This window comes from Ambystoma mexicanum, chromosome 7p, assembly GCF_040938575.1.
Source record: "Ambystoma mexicanum isolate Mex_15411 chromosome 7p, UKY_AmexF1_1, whole genome shotgun sequence".
In the NCBI taxonomy this organism is placed as follows: domain Eukaryota; kingdom Metazoa; phylum Chordata; class Amphibia; order Caudata; family Ambystomatidae; genus Ambystoma; species Ambystoma mexicanum.
In genome coordinates, this window is record NC_090939.1 from 80,185,560 (window position 1) to 80,204,754 (window position 19,195).

General features: G+C 43.0%; 1 protein-coding gene across 1 annotated transcript in view; it reads left to right on the top strand.

Moving 5' to 3' along the window:
• The window catches only part of POLQ (DNA polymerase theta), a 1,553,125-nt gene that overhangs the window by 399,436 nt on the left and 1,134,494 nt on the right, over window positions 1–19,195 (top strand). The window contains exon 10 of the mRNA XM_069635828.1: window positions 15,384–15,596. Within this exon, the coding sequence (XP_069491929.1) occupies window positions 15,384–15,596 (213 nt within the window). The remainder of the gene's footprint in view (window positions 1–15,383; window positions 15,597–19,195) is intronic.

Consider the following 19,195-nt stretch of genomic DNA (forward strand, 5'->3'; position numbering starts at 1 on the left):
ATGACCATTTGGTCGAAACCAAATGGTCGAAAAAAATAATTGTTGATTTTTTTTTAAAATTTATTTATATATTTCTTTCCGTTTTGTTTGGTTAAAAAAAATTAATATATAAAAAGGTGGTTTGGTGGCGGAACCCCCCCCCCCCCAAAAAATATGTTAAAAAAAAAAAAAAATTGACCATTTGGTGTCGACCAAATGGTCATTCGACCATTTGGTTGTCGACCAAATGACTGGTAACCACGTTTAACAGGTGATTTGAACCGTCAGTTAGCACAAGCACAAATGGAAATAACACGGTTACGAGCTTTATGTGACAAAGGGCAAATGCTGCCAGGGGGAGGGGAGGTACCCCCGCTGTCACTGGCAGATCTCGCACCTCCGATCGGGGCAGCAAGCAATGCAACCCCAGCAGCCTCGGTATCAGGGCAGTCTGTAGCATCGCAAGGGCCGTCATCCCAGCAGAGGCAAGAACAAGAGTGGCAGTCAGGACAGTTCCTGTTCCAATTGAATAATAAACCATTGAGAATTATACGCCCAGATACAGCGGAGAGTCAACAAAGTGGAGATCAGGATGAAAGACAAGGAAGTGAACCCAAGGAAAACTGCGAGGATAATAACGAGCTAGAGTCAGAAATAGAAGCAATATGGGACGATTTAGATGAATTCGAAGAGGCAGCTGCCGCAGAGGGTTCCCCACTGCCAAAACGCTGTTACCCAGACACATCATCGCCACCATTATGGCAAGGTAGATTAAGACAACGAACAGGGAGGACAGGGAACATACTGCTAAGTAAAACGAAAAAAGGGAAGACGAGCAGAACGGGAAAGAAACAAACTACAAATGCCACTGATACATAAAGGAGCAGGTAGGCCAAACTATATTCTGTGGGCCCAAAAGGACAAAACCAACTTTTTAAAACTCCTCCCCCCGCTGACGGGAGGGGCAGGTAAGTGGATACATGTATTTGAGAAAAACACGGCAGGCGTGCCGTTAGCTATAGGTGACATGAAAAGTCTATTAGTATCAGCAATCGGGGACCAAGAAGACACAATCTGGGAAAGGGCAGGGTTCCCGGAGTAACGATGAGCTGTGACAGATACGATGGATCACCATTCAATAATGTTCGAGCACAAGTGTGGGGATGCATTACGGCGTGCATTTGCAGACGTTCCAGATTTACATGCAGTGATGCAGTGCACTATGGAGGAGAACGAGGATCCTGCGCAATTCATTTTGCGAGTGCAAGACTTATGGAGAAGCGAAACTGGTACGGCATGGAATCAATCAACAGCTTTATTCTATTTTATCATTAAAAAGGGGTTGCCGAAAGAGGTGCAGAAGGCCTTGGACAAAGTAGCTGGGATCGAAGCCAAAGGGTGGCCTGAAATTCAGAGCATAATTGTACACCACTGGAGGAGGATCAAAGAGAAGGAAAAGGGGGTCATGCAAAAGAGGCTGGCTGACGAAGCAAAATTAGTACAGACGAAATTAGTGAAGGTCGCCACCATTACTGCCAGTGCAACAGCAGACAGAGGAAACAAAGGAGAGGAAAACGCGGGAGGAAGGCCCGTTGGGATAGCAGCGCAGTGGGTTGCGTGGAACGAAGAGGAACAGCCATGTCAAGGATCGCAGTAGCATGACAGGCCAGCCCAAGGAAGAGGTGGGTACCGCGGGCAGAGGGGAGGATACGGAGGAATGCGAAACATAGGGTATGGTGGGCAAGGACCAAGGTGAGGACAACAGGGGTCGTGTTGGAATTGTGGAAGATGGGGACATTATTCACGAGATTGTAGAATGCGACCATCAGGGTATTTTCAAAGGCAGCAACAACAGCCCATGAACAATGAACAGGGGTGGGGTTGCCCACACCCAGGTAGCCCTTGTGGAGCTCCAATGGTGAGGGGGGGGGAACAACAGGATCAATACTGCTATGACCCCCAAATGCAACAGACAGCCAGTCCCACAACAGCAGCAACAGCCACAACAGCAAAACGCACTACAGCCCATGGCGAGACAAAACCCAGTAGGGAACTTAAACGATAACCCTTTTGCAGCAGCTGCAAACGGTGCCACTGCACCATTCCGCGGCGTAACGGTCGTGGGTGACCACGTTTTTTCAGTGCCAGGTCAGCAAAAATACCAAGACTAGGACAGCCCACAGGGAGCACTTGCGTGTCCAGTCCTATCCACCACACAAAGTGCAAATGAGGAAACACTAGTGGTGGCAGAGATGGGAAACAAGCAGTTTATCTTTATGGTAGACTCTGGAGCAGAAAAATCATGCCTCACAGAAGGGCGGTTTTAGCTCTCGGGAAGAAATTTGGAGACGCAGGGGTTCTCTGGGGCTATTTTAAAAGTTCCTTATACAAAAGATCTTGATGTAACAGGGGGGGGGGGCAGTGCGTGCACCCTTATTGTATTACGAAGACGCGCCAATCAATTTGATGGGACGAGACTTGCTCAGTAAGTTAAACATGACCATAGCCTTTACTGAAAGAGGAATAGTGTGCTCGACGCTAGGGGTATGCCCCGTACGAGCACTCTTGATAATAAGCACGATTACAAAGGAAGTTGCAGTAAGAGGGATTCCCATTGACATGTTCGTCTATGGAATACAGGTATTAGCCCGAGTAGTGCCTGAAATAACACAAAAAGAGTGGAGAATACCGTCCGACTTCATATTCCGCCCAATCACACCAACCGATGTAGTGCCAGGCACAATTATGTCTATAGACATTGAGGCAGTTCAAGTTTCCAACAAACTCATTGTGGTCATAGGCCTGGACGCGCAGGGACGCGAATGGAGAAGTGTGCTATGCATAGAGCCAAACATAATGCTAAAAGATGTAACTGATGAAGAATTGTTTACTGATTACGAAGGGGATGGAGAAATAATAATGGAAGTAAGCATACCATGTGACATTATGATCCAATACAGAGAAATACACAACCCACTCATGGCTAACATAAATGCCCCACCGACAATATTTGAAGAAGACATGGCCAGGGTAGCACCTGAAATTTGGACTACAGGGCCACACGATGTGGGATTGTTACACAAGGTAACTCCCATAAAGATAAAACTGAAACCAGGTGCCCTCCCACCCAGAGTGAAACAATACCCAATATCCAAAGAAGCAGAGGAAGGTATTAGAGAAACAGTGAATGCACTCCTAAGCCAAGGTATTTTAGTGCCATCAACTTCCCCATGCAACACAGCGATTTTTCCGATTAAGAAAGCGAAAGGAGGGGCGTGAAGAATTGTCCAGGACCTCCGGCCACTCAATGACGTCATCCAAAAAGAGTTCCCTTTAGTGCCTAACCCGGCATCAATATTGTGCACTATACCAAAAGAGGCAACTTGCTTCACTGTCATTGATCTGAAAAAGGCCTTTTTCTCTGTGCCACTCGCACCAGAGTCGTAGTACCTTACAGCTTTTACATTAGGAAACGGCAGATATGAACATCGCAGACTCCCACAGGGGTATTGCGAGAGCCCAAGCATTTTTAAGAGAGTACTACGAGAAGACATTGGCAACATAGAAGTAGGGAGCACCATTATACAGTACGTAGACGATTTACTCGTCTGCAGCAAAACAGAAGAAGAGTGTAGAGAAGACTCAATAACACTGCTTAACGTATTGGCTGCCAAGGGATACAAGGTGGACAAAGGAAAGTTACAATACTGCTTTGCAGACGTTGTGTATCTTGGCCAGCAAATATCTAAAGATGGAAAAAGAATACTACCAGACAGAGCAGCGGCCATTCAACACATTATCTTAACAAAAACAGTGAAGGACATGCAGAAATGTCTTGGCATATGTAACTATTGCCGAGCATGGATCCTCGATTACGCAGCGTACACACGACCAATGTTACAAGCACTGAAAGGAGCACAAAAGAAGAGACCCCCAATAAAATGGACACAGGAGACAATTGCCCAATTCTCTCGATTAAAAGACCTTATTTCAGACGCCCCAGTCCTTGCAAATCCAGATTATGAAAGGGAATTTTTCCTGTTTTCACACAGCAATGGAACATTAATGACAGCAGTATTGACACAAAAGACATCGCTAGGCCACAAACCATTAGCGTACTACAGTGGAATATTAGATCCAGTAATGCAGGGATATTTCGCTTGCGAACAGGCCCTCGCTGCAGCGGCCTTCGCCATTGAGAAAAGTGCCACGATCGTAATGGGATGTTCAGTGACGCTATATGCGGAACACTCGTTATTTGCTATCTTGGAAAGATCGAAATCTGCTCTCACAACACAGAGAGCATCTGCTTATGAAATAATATCAAGTCCAAATGTACATGTGTTCAGATGCAAGACAGTGAACCCAGCCACATTCATCACAGAGCCATGCACAACTGAGGATTTACAGGAACACGATTGCAGCACATATGAGGGAGAGGGCGATGACATTCCCAAAGCAAGAGAAAACGCCCTTACAGAAGGAGAAATGTATTTCATAGACTGGTCAGCATCCATAAACTCAGAGACAGGAGAGAAACATGTGGGGATGGCGGTAGTGCGCATGGAAGAAGACACATACAAAGTGATTGTTCACACAGACAAAGATTGTGCCGTGACAATATATTCAGACTCGGCTTATGTCACCACCACAGTTCACTCAGTGCAATCATCCTGTGGCGAAGGAGGGGGTTCAGAAGAGCAGACGGGTCCCCCGTACAACATGCCACGTTGCTAAATGAACTAATAAAAGCTTTGGCAGGACCATCGGTAGTAGCGGTGGTTAAATGCCAAGCCCATACCAATAACATAGACGCCGTCTCATTGGGGAACGCGGCAGCCGACGCAGCAGCGAAGGAAGCCTTGTACTTCAATAAGACACCAACATCAGAATACATTGTAAAAACGACCACAGCAGAACAACCAGCAGAAGCATACAGTAATACGCCCATAGCACAATTGATAGAACTCCAGAGAAGGGCCCCACCGGAAGAGCAGGAGTTGTGGGGCAAACGAGGGTGTAAGCAGTCAGCCACAGATCTCATTTGGAGACAGGAGACGACAGGCAAGGTAGTGAGAACGAGATAAAGTAGTTTGTTACTTTAGATGTAACGAAAGGGGGGAATGTATGGGAACGAGGGTCCTCGGGCCACCTCGTGTCATACGCTCCTCAGTACAAGGCTTGGACCACGTGTCTTCGGTAGTGGGATTGCCCCTTACCTTTACCTTTATGTAAAGTTAACCACGGTTGACTGCTGCATAGATGGGACTACTGAGCAGGACACGGGGCATCCATCTTTTGTGCCCCCTTTTGACTCCATTTTGGGTAAACAGGCCTCACTGCGATAGTACAGCAATGCTCAGCTCCCCTTCCAACGCGGCAGCCAAGGACAGAGACACACGCACGAGGTGCGCAGGCAGCTGGCTGGCCCCCACCCTTGCACTCCCCCTGCGAAGGAAAGCTCTGCGCTTCCATTCTCACGCTGAAGCTGGAGAAAGTTGCAACAATCAATATGCTACAGTTTTCTTCCTCTGAGATCACTGTTCGTCTGAGAACCGGCATGTGAACAAGGATGAGCTAAGCACTTTCTGCTTATTCGTCCTCATAAACGTGCAAGCCACCCACCCCCATTAGAACAATTTATTGCCATCACCCCCTGTAAGGTATTTCTTTCAAGTGCCAGATCCTCGCCTGTGCTGCGAAACACACCCAACACACCCAATACACTCCTTACTAACCTTAAGCATTTTTTACTACTATATATGTTTTTATTTGTACTAAATGAGTTTTGAAACCTAGGAAAAGATGCGAAATACAGCCTGATTCTTCTACATGCACAATAAGGTCAAGGCCTCCAATTAAAGCCACGAATGACCCAATTGTACTGACAATAACCATTGTGTGTGACTTATGTAGAAATGTGACAAGTAGCATACAATTTTTTAAATAATTTGTTATTTAGTGTGTAACATATTAGCTTAGGTAGTGACCACGGTGACCGGACCCTGACCTGCGTGGAGCACAAGATGTTTGACGTCCGTCATCTCGTCAGCCACTCAGCCAACCAGGAGGAAGAGATGCTACCCACACCTACAGCACCACACCGCCTGTCCAATCGGGTCCATTTAGCATTTTTTGTTAGTTACTTTAATTAATATAAATATAAGTGTGATGTAATGAGGGGCTGGAGTTTTTTTTGGGGGTTATTTCCTAGCTGGAGAAATAAACCATCCTTTGAACTCTTGCAGCCGGGTCTCCGTGCCTCTTTCCCCGACAAGGGGTTGTGTCTGCTATTTTATTTTCTCTCACACGTAGTAAGCCGGGGAAAGGCACCTACAAAACAAAGAAAAGAGAAGGTATACTCCGTTCCTTTGCTTTAAACTTGCATCATAGTTGAACTGTAATGATTATAACGGTCCATGGTCTATGTTGTGGTATCTATGCCCCAATTGCATGATTATGAAACAATTAACATATTCCAGTTAACTCCTTACACCCAAGTAACCTTGTGAGGTTTTACAGTTTAAAGCGCTAAATGTAAATGTGTCTTCTTGCTAATGCGAGCCGCTACATTATAGTGCCTATGGGTGCGCGTATGAGTGCATCTATCGGTAAATGTTGGAGCCGTGAGCAATAAATCTTACTTAGTTTGTGTTCCGTGTGGGTTACTAATTATTGTACTATTGTCGCACCCCATTACGGGAAAGAAAGAGTCCTCAATAAGTTGTCACGCGGACACTGTAAAAAATCAAGCACTACACATTAAGGGCTGGCATTGCTATAGTCCCACATAGCATAAGGCTGGTTTCATTACCACTTGGTTGCTAAAGAGCAGCCAGTGCCGTGTTCCTTATCTGTGGATCTTGCAATCTTGCTGCTTCTGATCTGAACCGCGGTCAGAAGCCGTGATTCGTCGCGTTGCTAAGGCAACATTTGGGTCCCAACATGGTGACTCGTCGAACATGTTGGTATGGGAAAATGTAAATGTCTCAGCATACGTTACTGCTAGGCATGTGGACTATGTCTAGAGACGTGTGAAGTTAGATACGGGATGTTCTGGGCACACAGTTATAGGTACGCTCATCATTTGTGTATAATGCACAAAACCATCACTTATGACTTTATTTAAAAAAGGAGAGAAGTAATGTTTGTTTTTAACATATTGTAATAATTAAACCCGAAATGTTGGTAAAACAATGGTGGTAAAATGTTGACTGTCCTGATCTACGTGTGTGGTGAATGTCACGGTATAAATGTCAATGTGTAAAGACACTGCTGATAGTAAAAGTTGTTTAGCACATTGTAAGTGCTAAAACTAATTATAGAACCATTCAATTTGGTGTAATAAAGTGCTGCATGGAACTGTCTGCTATTAAGAATGATTTTAAAAAAACACAGTGGCGCCTCACAACAGGGTTACTAAGGTCTCATATCTGCAAATATACAAATATATTTTACAGCATGATCCTTACATAATATTAATATCACGACTGTTAAAGCAAGTGTTATTACAACATGATTAGTGCGCCATTTTATCTGACATCACACATTGTAGTATTTAGGAGCTCTGTTATGTTGTGTACCACTGGATGTTAATTAGCTCATAATTGGCTTCATAGACAATACGGCCTGGTGCAAGTTAGTAAGAATAGGGAGTCATAATAAATGTGACAATTGGTATCATTATAAGAAGCAGTTGAGATCAAAATCCTCGTTCATTCCTCGTGGGGACAGTGCTTCCAGTCGATCGATCCAGTAAGCTTCCTTCTGTTGGCTTCTTTTTCTCAAATCTGTATTTAGGCCATGTGCTTCAAGAGTTTCAAGGACCTGGAACTTAACCTGTGAAATGTTGTGCTTGTGCTCGTTGAAATGCCTTGCTGCTGCTGAGTACTCGTTGTTGGGTATACATGATTTATGTTCGTTCATGCGTAGTCTTAGTTTGCGGTCTGTTTCACCTATTGAATACAATCCGCACAGACAACGTATGCAGTAGATACAGTTTTCTGTATTGCATGTAGCGTAGCATCTTACTGTTATTTTCTCACCAGTCTACGGATGTTGAACTCCTCCACTTTTTATGACATTATTGCAATTGCTGCAATTTAAACATGGGCAAGTACCCACTTTCATGGGTTTGATTCTTCTTGTTCTGTTGCCTCTGGTGTTCACTTGACCTCTGGTATGCAAATGTTGGAATGTCAGTGAATATATCCTTGGTTCTCTCATCGCTTCTCAGTATTGACCAATGCTTTTTAATGCATCTTTTAATTTGTATACTTATTGAAGAAAACTTTGACACACATACTAATGCTGGTGTGTGTTGCTTATTTTTAGGTACTGGCTCTTGTTATGGTAGACACTTTCTCTTGCTGCTTGCAGATCACCTCTTGGGCTACCCTCGTTCTTCCAGCTTTCTGCTTAGTTTTTCTAATTTGTCTTCACATTCTCTCTGGTGGCGTTAAAAAGATAAGACCACACCGAAGGCTAAGTAGCCTAGGTCTTATCTTTTTCCAGGAAACATTTGGTGGCCTACACGGTGGCACTCAATAGTGGGCTGCACCCCATTAAATTACTAGCAAAACAACGTTAAAAAATAGAACTCTACAGAAGAAAGAAAAAATACGAATAAGCTGTGCACCCCGCATTTTCATTTTTGCCCGTTATGTCTAGGTACCCACATCGCAATTGCTTCGAACCATGGACGTCCCATTGTTTGGAAGCGCTGTATGTGGGGTAGTATCAACCCGATAATATTGGCCACGGTCCGACTTGTGGGCAAAATCGAGGTCTCTTTAAAAGAAATAAACATTGGGTCAATAAATGTGACCGACTAGGTGCAAGTATGTGTATTTTATATATACGATGGCACTGTTCGGGGATGTATATTTTATGATGGGAAAAGTTGGTCCCCTATTCATGTTAAAATCTTTCGTGTTGCCTTTACTTAAGACGCACTTCCCAAACACAGAATGTGGTAGATGCCTTCAGATGTTTTGACCCGGGTAATACCCTGGTCAGCGAGATCTCTTGTTATATCCCTCCTTACGTTGTTATTAGAAGGATTGATCAAATGAATTGATCTTTGAAATCTGCCAGGATGGGCCCATAGGGGCTAAGGTGTGATGTGCCTGATGGTCATGTGGTTTAATTTGAAATATTCTTGAATAGAAGTTAGTATCACTAAGGCTGCATTTTAAATTATATTACAATTTTTTTATGACTAGGAATGAAAATGTTTAATCGGGTAATTCCATATGAGACATGGGGAAGCATATTCTTGGTAACAAACTGTGGTATAAACAATGTTTTTATTTTAAATGGGTCCAATTATTGTAATGTGTAAATCAGTGTTTTGTAAACTTTTTGTTCTATAGTTTTGGATGTCTATTTGTAAAGGTGTTACATTTTTTCACCAAAAACAAATAAAAAAAATAACTGGGGTTCAAGTATGCATCCTTGCTTAAGTCTTTTTCATATGCATGTCAAGAGAAAACCAACACTCTGCATTTAACCTAAAATGCACCGCTTGCATGCGTGCACTGTATTGGTATATAACATGTGTAACCATTTAATCCTTGTGGCAGACCCCAATAGTGTACCTTTTGCCTGCAAGTCTATTTACTGTATCAAACACAGCTGTGCAATTTAAATACAACATCTATATTAGTTAATTTGGTTTAGACAGAGCTCCAATACAGCCCTTTACACTCTAGGCTTTAAATTCTATACTCTTCCATATCTTTGAGGGACATGCTACCTATGCTGTCTGAGGTGGGGTTAACTCTGGCCTAATGAGGCACCCAATTCTCCATTAACCATAATAGCCCAAATTGTCTTAGCATCACATGTCTTTAAAATCCCTGGCATGTCTTGCCATTCTGTAGTGTATGTAAATTTCGTATGCAGAATGAGCTACTTTATATAATGCTGTTTGGCTTTTTGTCTAAGTGTTTTATATTGTTCCCGTGACTGATTTGACATTAGTTCCCAAACATCTTAGCTGATAAATGATGTAGGATCCAACGGTTGATAGGCAAGCTTTACCTTTTGTCCTGGAGGCAAACCATGGCATACTCCTAAGCCACAAACTACATGAACTGTGTAGTCTGTAGGAGAGGCCTAAAACAATGGCTCCCCTGTTCTGCACTTAAAGTTCCAGTAATGGAAGTAGACGGGAGACTATTTGAGTAACCTGTCGTCTATGTATGAAAGTACTAGGCTGGGTCCCTTGTAGACCCACCATCATCCCTTCACATACTGCTTCCACTGGCAAAACCGATGCATCTGTGATATGAGGGAGCCGGCAGAGATCTGTGATTGAATAGAGTGCAGTAGCAAGGAGTATGTTTGCAAGAGGATTCCCACAAAATATGGGGGACCTCCAGGATCTTCATCTCCTCCTTTGCGCTTCAGAGCTTGTTGAATGAGACAACTTTGTGTGGCACCTAAGGATCTATGTCCGAAGGTGGTTTACGAAGGGTCGACCTTGCAGATTTCAGATGGTAAAGACTGCATCTTCAGGGTCACCTTTTGTAACTGACCCTCTTTGTACCTTTGGGGGTGTCCACCTCACCCCCTCCAAATACACTGCACTGTCCACACCCACGCCACCTGGCCAATCCCACCCCACCCCGGCACACAATGTGTACACTCCTCCAGCTCCCAAACCGGCTGCACCCCTTAAAAGCCTACATACTGGAGGCGGCATTTTGGATAAGTTGTCCGTAAATACGCCATTCCCTCTAAAGACTTTCTAGACTGCAAACTGAGAAATAGAATCCATTGAGACTATTCAGCATATGCATTGGGTAATTATATTCATGATGAATCTGGCTTCAGATCTGCTTGTCAAAATCACTAAAGGAAATGATGGTTTCTTTTTAAGTTCACGTTCAAGTATATTTAAAAGTATATCAATGTAATAGCAGTCCTGAACCCACCTGGGGGAATGCTTACTAGCCATGGAGATGACTTTCTCTTTGCCTCAGCTGAAAAGAACACACTGAAAAGAATTTGTAGCCACTGGAGGGCTCCCTTTAATGTCTAATTGGTCTAGGCAACATATAGAAGGTGGCTAAATCTTGCAAAAACATGTTCATATTACCAGCTACAGAAGGCAAATCTACTTTCCAAGAAAGTACTTCCCATGTTGGGCTACTAAAGTAAAAACTCATAATTTTGTCATTCTAAGATAGAGAAATGTGGCATAGGTTGCCACCTGTAGCCCCCGTTTTCCGTCTCTAGTCCAGGCAAGGGCTTTCACCAATCTCCCTCATTCCTGACCAGGGACAGTCCCCATGGAAACCCCCACCATATCGGGAGGCTTGCTGCACCTGAAAATAAAACTGCTGTTAACAGTAGATGGGCCACACCCTGCGTTGTTACCTTACTAAATGGACACAGACAGCAAAGTGGCTTTTATAGGGATCCCACTGAGGACCCCTCTTTATTTTTTAAAACAAACTTTAATCCCCTTCCTAAAATTCCTCTGACAGAGTACCATCTTAATGGGGAGCTGCTCCATGAGCTCGCCCTCCATTGGAGGGATCTCAGATTGCATTTAAAATCTAATAAATCTGATTCCCATTTATTATCTACAAATTTCTGAAAACAATCCTCTCTTCAGTCACCCAATACCAGATATTTCATGTTTTGTCATAGCTTGCATATTCTATCTGATCTCCGCACATTTCTCTAGCTCCCCCATTATTTATCGCGTTATTAATCTGTTTATTCCTATCCGGGAACTGAAAGATAGTTTTCAATTTCATGTATTGTGGGGGAAATTGAAAGCTATTCTTCTGTAATATGTAATCATTTGGTCTATCATTTTCTTGCCAGTCATAAATAACAGGCCTTTTTCATACTTTCCCTAATTACACTTTCAGTAGGCGCAGGATATTTTCAATCATATGTGCCTTAACCAAGATTAGTTTTGATCTTTACAACCATTTAATCAATTGCAAGTGTACCATCCTTAATTGTGTTATAAAAATATTCTTTCAAAGTGCCATGAAGATTCCTTCTAAAAGAAATATACAGCCTCAATGTCTTAAGTCTTAGTAAAACAGGCAGTGAAGGTAGGCACCATTCCAGTCCAATTTGTTGTATTGTAAAAATGTTGTGGTAAATTCAATGTTCTTTGCTGTATCTTTCCCTCTATTGAGGGCAGAATTGTATAATTGTATGCCTTAATTAAAGGTACTAAAGAGCACTCTCCATATTCTTTATCACTGCTTTTTAGCCTTGCCATTGTTTTTAGTGCTTTGGCTGCCTTTATTCTGTGTACCAGCAGATTAGATGGCCTCAAACAAAAGTCCTAGATAGCTAAATTCTTCCATTTCAATGAATTGAGTTTCCAAAAAGTATTTTTGTTGGTCTTCATAAACTTCATGAGAATCCCTTTCTGCTTGCGGAGTCTATGGCTTTCGACCTCGGAGCGTGGCAGTACATCATGTGCAATCTTGGGCCCATGCCTCCTTTCACTTCATTGCTGCTTGCGTATCTGTCAGCAAAGCTTATGGTGGAGATCCAGGCCAGAAAAGATGGTCTTGTAGCAGAAAGTTCCCAATTTTTTTTTTTTTACTTCTTTGATGTGGAGAAGGAGGGTTATGTACTATACTGACCCTCACCTAGTTCGCAAAGTGCGTTCCGTATAAGCACGTCAATAAGATTAACTGTGCAGTAGAGCATTTCTGTTGAAAGCAGCAGGAGCTATGCACCTTCGATCTAAATGTTTATCTCCACACCCCCATACCTGCAAGCAGACTTCCTGAAGTTTGTGTCTGCTAACTACCAGCAATTGGGAGATTTCCTTTGGGTTCCTCATGTGCTCTGTGTGTTTACCAAAATCAGGGCAGTTGTGGCCTATTATCACCATTGTCATACGACTCGCATCTAACCCCACCAGAAGGATCTGATCCTTCTCTCGCTCATTCAACTGTCATCTTCTGTCTTGTAGACCTCCTGTTTCTGTTGGGCTTCTCTGAATCATCCAAAGTCACTGACTCCACTGCTGACATTTCCGTTCCTTGTTATGATAAAGGGCCTTGTATCTTGGTACTCCACTTTTAGAGAGCATTGCAGCCCAGCTCCCTCTGTCTGGCAAGTGCCATACCCTTGCTTCTACATAAAAAGTACTCTGTGTGAGCTTGTAACACATTAGGATCTAGTCAATGGCCTCCAATCCAGGCAGGTTGAAATCGCTCGAGAAAATCTGGAGGGGCTCCAGTGGTGGACAGTGGAATCCCACCTCATGTTGCAAGTTCCTTTTGCACTTTTGGAGCCTGAGATGCCATACTCTGACATCTTGGAGCTTGATTGTGATGTACTGTGGATCAACTTCAGGTCCAGGACCTGTTGCTCATGAGCAGCCTCTCTGTCATATCAGTGAGTACAGTGCTCACCTCAGACATAGGGGCCCAGAAGTCTTCCCAGGGGGGAGGGTACCACACTACATTATTTAGCACAAACATTTCTGGAACAACGCTGTCTAAAAAGATCACACCTAGTACATTTGTCGAGGGAATAATGCTTTACGAAATCATTTGGCATTGCCCATTTCCCTGCTCCACAGAAGATACTTAAAGGCATTTGTTAGTAAAACTGGCACTGCTTTTGCCTTTATAGCACATGTATGAAATCCCAGTGTTTTTAGAACCTTCTGAACATTGGATGTTTCCAGGCTAGAGGAGACTACTGTGTGGACCAACAAAAATTGAGAAACCTGATTTCTTTTAGTTCCAAGATCAGTTCTATTATTTTCAATATGAAACTGTCTTTGAATCTATCTCTTGAGGACACTTTAAAGAGGATATCTTTAATTGTGTGGGAAAGCTGGTGGGACTGTAGGCAGAGCAAGAGAGTAAACCTGGCTGAGTATTTTCAGGACCTAGGGTTATATGAGCCCACTCTTATGTTCCTTGATAGCAAGGGGAATGGATCAGTAAAGTCAATCTGACTTCTTGGCTGCATTTTGAGCCACAGATCTTCGCTTTGTCGGGCACTATGGTTTTTGGTATTGCCATCTTTGGCTTCCAGTGATCTGGACTCACTGTCACAGAAGACTGTTCTCTTGGGGCTATAACATCTAGAAATGTTAGTGAACGATGTGCTTTTTCCTCTAAAGAGCCCTACTTTGGTACCAACAGGGAGACTGTGACCTCGCAAACAGGGTTCGCCCTCATCCACAAAGTTCTTTGGAACTTTTATTTCCATCCGGTCATTCTTTCAGCCTAGACTTCTTGCCTCCTGGACTGAGGAATCCTTGCATGATCTCTTTCTGGAGGGAATTAAAATTCTACCTAGAGAGAACACCATTCACAGTGGCAATCATACTTGTGTTACGCATTGTAGGCTTACTCCCAGCAAGGAGGCAGCAGAAGCAACTTTAGGAAGATGTATTCCTTTCCTACATATCTCATTCCTAAGAAACTCGATGAATACCTGGTTCTGCTAGGCTTTATGCCTACTATGCTAGAGCAAGTGCAGCATCAGTGGGTTTTCACAGACTTATCCTTATATTCAAAAATATGTTGGGCAGCCATGTGGGACATCATAGATGCTTCTTACAAGCATTATTCTTTGGAAGCATCTACCAAAAGGAACAGATTTGTTGGCTAACACTATTTGCACAATCTAATCACTTGCACCTGGTTGCCACACACTGTCACCTTCTCCAATGGTGTTTAAACTGTATATTCTGGTTTCCAACCATTTGGGAAGGAAGGGGAGCAGGACACCAGAAAGAGGAAAAATTACCTTCAAGGTGATTCCCCTTGCCTTAATCCTTTATCTCCTTCATGCCCTCTCCATCAAGTATATGGCATACTCAGAATTTAGTGCTATAGTGTGGAAAACCTTTGCAACAACCTATCAAATGGTAATACTATAAAATGGCAGAGCGGGTGCTTGGAGGGACTCCTTATTTTACTTGGTTCACTAAAGAAAACATTAACAGTTAACTGTATGGCAGTGCACAGTTTCATGTTTCAAAGGTTTTTATGTGGCTGCAGTCCTTTTAAAAATGCTTTCTGGTGTTTTCTGCACTGATGGCAATTCCCAGGCAGTGCATCCTAAGGAAAGGTAATCGCCATGAAGGTCCTTTTTTTGTCTTTGTGAACATACTGAAATATTGGATGCATCTCTCCACTTTCAGAAACCCAGGTATAGAGATTCCTTGAGCAATCTCCATTTCTGTAATCAAGTATTCACCACTACATCCCCCCAATTTTAATGCATTTCACCCTCTTGTTATTTAGACGCCCAACTAACCAGGTTTTAAGCCTATTATTATGGACAAAACGATTCTCCTTTAAGCATTTAGACGTGTATGCAAAATGTCAAAAAGTTATGTTTTTTTCTCCAAATGACTCGCTTTAAATTAAAAACTGATTCCTTTTAAGGTTTGACCTTCGATGAACGTGACATCATTGAAGGTGCTTTCCGTCATGGGTATGTTCGCGTGCTTGTTGCCACCTCCACACTTTCATCTGGAGTAAATCTTCCTGCAAGAAGAGTCATTGTCCGCTCTCCACTCTTTAACGGCCGTTTGCTGGACATACTGACATACAAACAGATGGCCGGACGGGCTGGCCGGAAAGGAGTTGATACTGTTGGTAAGTAGAGTGTTCCTTTTTTTTTTTATTTAGAAGTCCTGTATATGTACAAACCAAAACCTTTCCCCGCTAAAATTCGGATGTCCCTTAGAGCAGTGTTGGTGTGTTCACTGTGTCCTAGCATTGATATGTGGTGTAACAATGTATCAAGGACATTCTTTGTATTTTGGATAAGTAAATATTTTATTTTGCCTCAATACTTTGGGAATGTCCAGTCCGGGAAGCCGTACAGCGTTTTCCACAGCACACGGTTATTCTATTTTTGTACATGAACACATGCAGAGACTCATCTCGCAGCTCTCTTCGTGCACAGTTTTGGATCCCACCTCAGGCCCTGTTTTCTCTTTGTGGGTGAGGTTGGGAGATGTGTCACTGGAGAACCTGGGGAGCGAGGGACTGCTGCAGCGCTGGATTAGGAGGCCGTTGTTTAGGGGATGTTTGAGTGAAAACCAGATTTCTTTTCATGAAGTAGGATTTTCTCTTCACTGTCGAGGAGCAGTTGGATGGTAGTAATCTTTTCCAGGATTTTAACAACGAAAGGCTTGTTCGATATTATTCTGTAGTTTCTGTGCCTGCACTCAACTTTTCTGGGAGAGGTTAATAGTAGCAGCCTTTAGTGATATCGGGATTACTGCCTGAAAGTGATGCATTACAAAATTAGGCCTGTGGTTCCACCTTGTTAGCCAGGTTTTCCTTGATCAGGGTGGCTGGGCATCGGTCTGCTTGGTCATCTGAGGCATTTAGTTTCTTAGTGCGATTAACCAGTATTTCAGTTGTAATGGAGGTGAATGACATTAGCATAGGCTGATGTCTCATTTGTTCTGGCTGATCCATATGATTGTTTCTGGTGATCAACGTTGGCTTGAATGTTGGCAGTTTTATCCTCAAAGGTCCTAGTAAGACAATTGGTCGGTTCCTCAGAGGGTTTGGGTCGATTACTAACTTGTTGGTGAGTTAGTTCATTGTAAATTGTGAAAACCTTTAGTTTTTCATTGTGCAGAAGAGAGATGGTTTTGATAGTTTCGTTTTTCCTTCCTACAGTAGCCCCTGCTATGAATTTTTCATGCCAGGGGGTCATCTTACTTTGGTTTCCTCCATCTTTGCTCTATATTGCACCCTGTTCTCTTAATGGAGGCCAGTTCTTCATTGAACCATTTGTTATTGATTTTGGTTATGGTGTTTAGTCTTTGCAGTTTTGTTGGTGCAGTAATATCCAGTTTGTTGGCGATTTCGATGTTCAGCTTTTCTAATAAGAGGGAGGGTTGTGTCCAGCATTATTCTTTATGGGCGGAGGGAAATATTGTCTAAAGCTTTCTTTTATTTTTTTGTTTGTCTGATAAGGATATGGTGTATTTGGTTCAACTTTTATACTATAATATTTATGTAATTGTTGTGAATCTCCATTAATTAAAGAAGGTGGTGATCAGATCATGACAGTTCCACTGTGTGGCCTTTTTGAATGAGGTCTAGGTCAGATGAGTAGTTGATGAGGGCATGCTTCTTTGTCTGTAGACTTGTTAATCCTGGATTTGGAACCCAGATTATTCACAGTTTGGGTGAATAATTTGGAATGTATCTGGTTTATCGAGCCATTGGTCGTTATTCCTAATTGCAAGGATTTTATTTGTGATGGCTTTTATACTAGCCAGTAGCTCTAAGCATTCCTAGGAAAATTAGGGGTTGCTGTGCGGATGGAGTAGACCTCACAAACTATCATGAACAGATTGTTGATGGAGAATATACACACTACATTTTTTTTAAAAGAGAGGGAGTTGTACCCACCTGGTATATCCTTTCTCTCTCTGTAATGCATGGCGGAAAGTCATGTTGTAGTTCTAAATGTCTTTGTTGTATTGCACAACATAAACCCTGCAATGCCTCAAAAAAGTATTACCACTAGCCCACTTACATTGGCTCAAACATCTCGTTGTACCAGGCAAACATCGTGCATATGCAATTGTCTAGCAAGTCAATAACTCATTTCTATAAAGTCCATAAATGTCCATTACTAATATACAGATACCTGCAAAGCCTCAAAATCATTATCACTAACTCACACACACAGGCTCTTCCATTTCGCCACGCCTGGCATACTTCATGCTCTTCACCTAAACACACTTAACACAATGACTATTTCTAAAAATTCAATCAAAGTCCATAGATGCCTGCAAATCCTTCAAAAGTTATATCCTCTATAGCAGCATACGTTAATCATCAATTCAGCCAACTACTTCCACATGCCGCTCTAGCACACATACCTTACATGCATGACAATTCTAACCAGAACAGTGACTTCTCATAAACCATGTCATACATTGTCAAAACGAATGTTTAAACAAAAGGATACTGCAGACGTAATATCACGCGAGAACTTCATTTTCTTCTTCAGAATTATGCTCCATTAATGTGCACAGCACTTCACTGCCTTATATCACCTCTAGCAAAAAAACTGCTTTTGTTCCCAAACAATTTCTCTATGCTCCTGATGCTGTCCTGCTAGCCCCTTGTGGCTGCCATACAACTCCCAGCATACCCTGAAATGCCGCTCCGGGGTCTCTTTGCCAGGCGCAGCTCCATTAAATGCACCGGCTGGTACCATACCAAGGACCTGCCCAAGAACACAACGCCCAGTGCCTTTACGGGGCCATATGCTATGGGCTATCTTTTCTTCCTGCTTTAACACTTGATGCTGCATCCACCCTTGCACTGGGCTTTACTCCCCTTCATATTCACTGGTGCTCTTTAGAGCCTGCGCTGGGGAAACCTTTGTTCAGCAACACCTTTGTTGATACTTGCCTGGAGTGCCTCTTCTTCTTCTTCTTCACTGGTGCCCTGGGAAAGCGCTGGGGCCTTCTTTAACTACACTTCCCGTTGCATTTTGCCCTTGCTTATACTACTTCACTTTGGGACTTCGCTCTTGGGGCATCAATTCATGTTTGGGGCTTAACTTTACTTTCCCCCCCAGTGTTACTCTTGCAGCTCTCCTGCAACATTCTTCTGAGCCTTACTTTAACTTCTTTCTTCTTGGGCTGTTAACACTCAACTTTTTTTCCTTTTAATGTCTCTTGCCCGCTTCAAACGCACATTTTTATGTTTTCTCAGTTAACATGTTTCGCAGGCGACATCTATTGCTCCCCCATTTAATACTGCACCTTTCTATGCTGCCATTTCTCTTGGGTTCTGTGCAGGACACTAACTAACGGGATTCTGCATTTGTTAAGCTGAGGTTTTCCTCCCCCTGCATATCGCACTGGGCGATTGCTTTTCTTTCTCATCTTTGTTCCCTGGGTGATGGGACTTCATTTCTTTGGGGGGCAGTGGTTCCTCTCTTCATCTTGCTGCTCAGCAGACTGTTTCTTCTTTACTTTGTTTTCCTCGTCGCCATTGATGTAAAGCAGCCTCGGTAAGCTTTGCAGGAGAAACACTTAAGGTTTATTCTTAGTTACATCAAGATCTTACAATAGAGGACACCACTGGGTCCCATTACCCTGGTAGGCCCAGAACCAACTGTCATGAGCTGGAACATTCACACACACACACACTCAAGGGACAACATTCTACAACAGGACTCCAACATTCTCTCAGCTCATGCATTCATA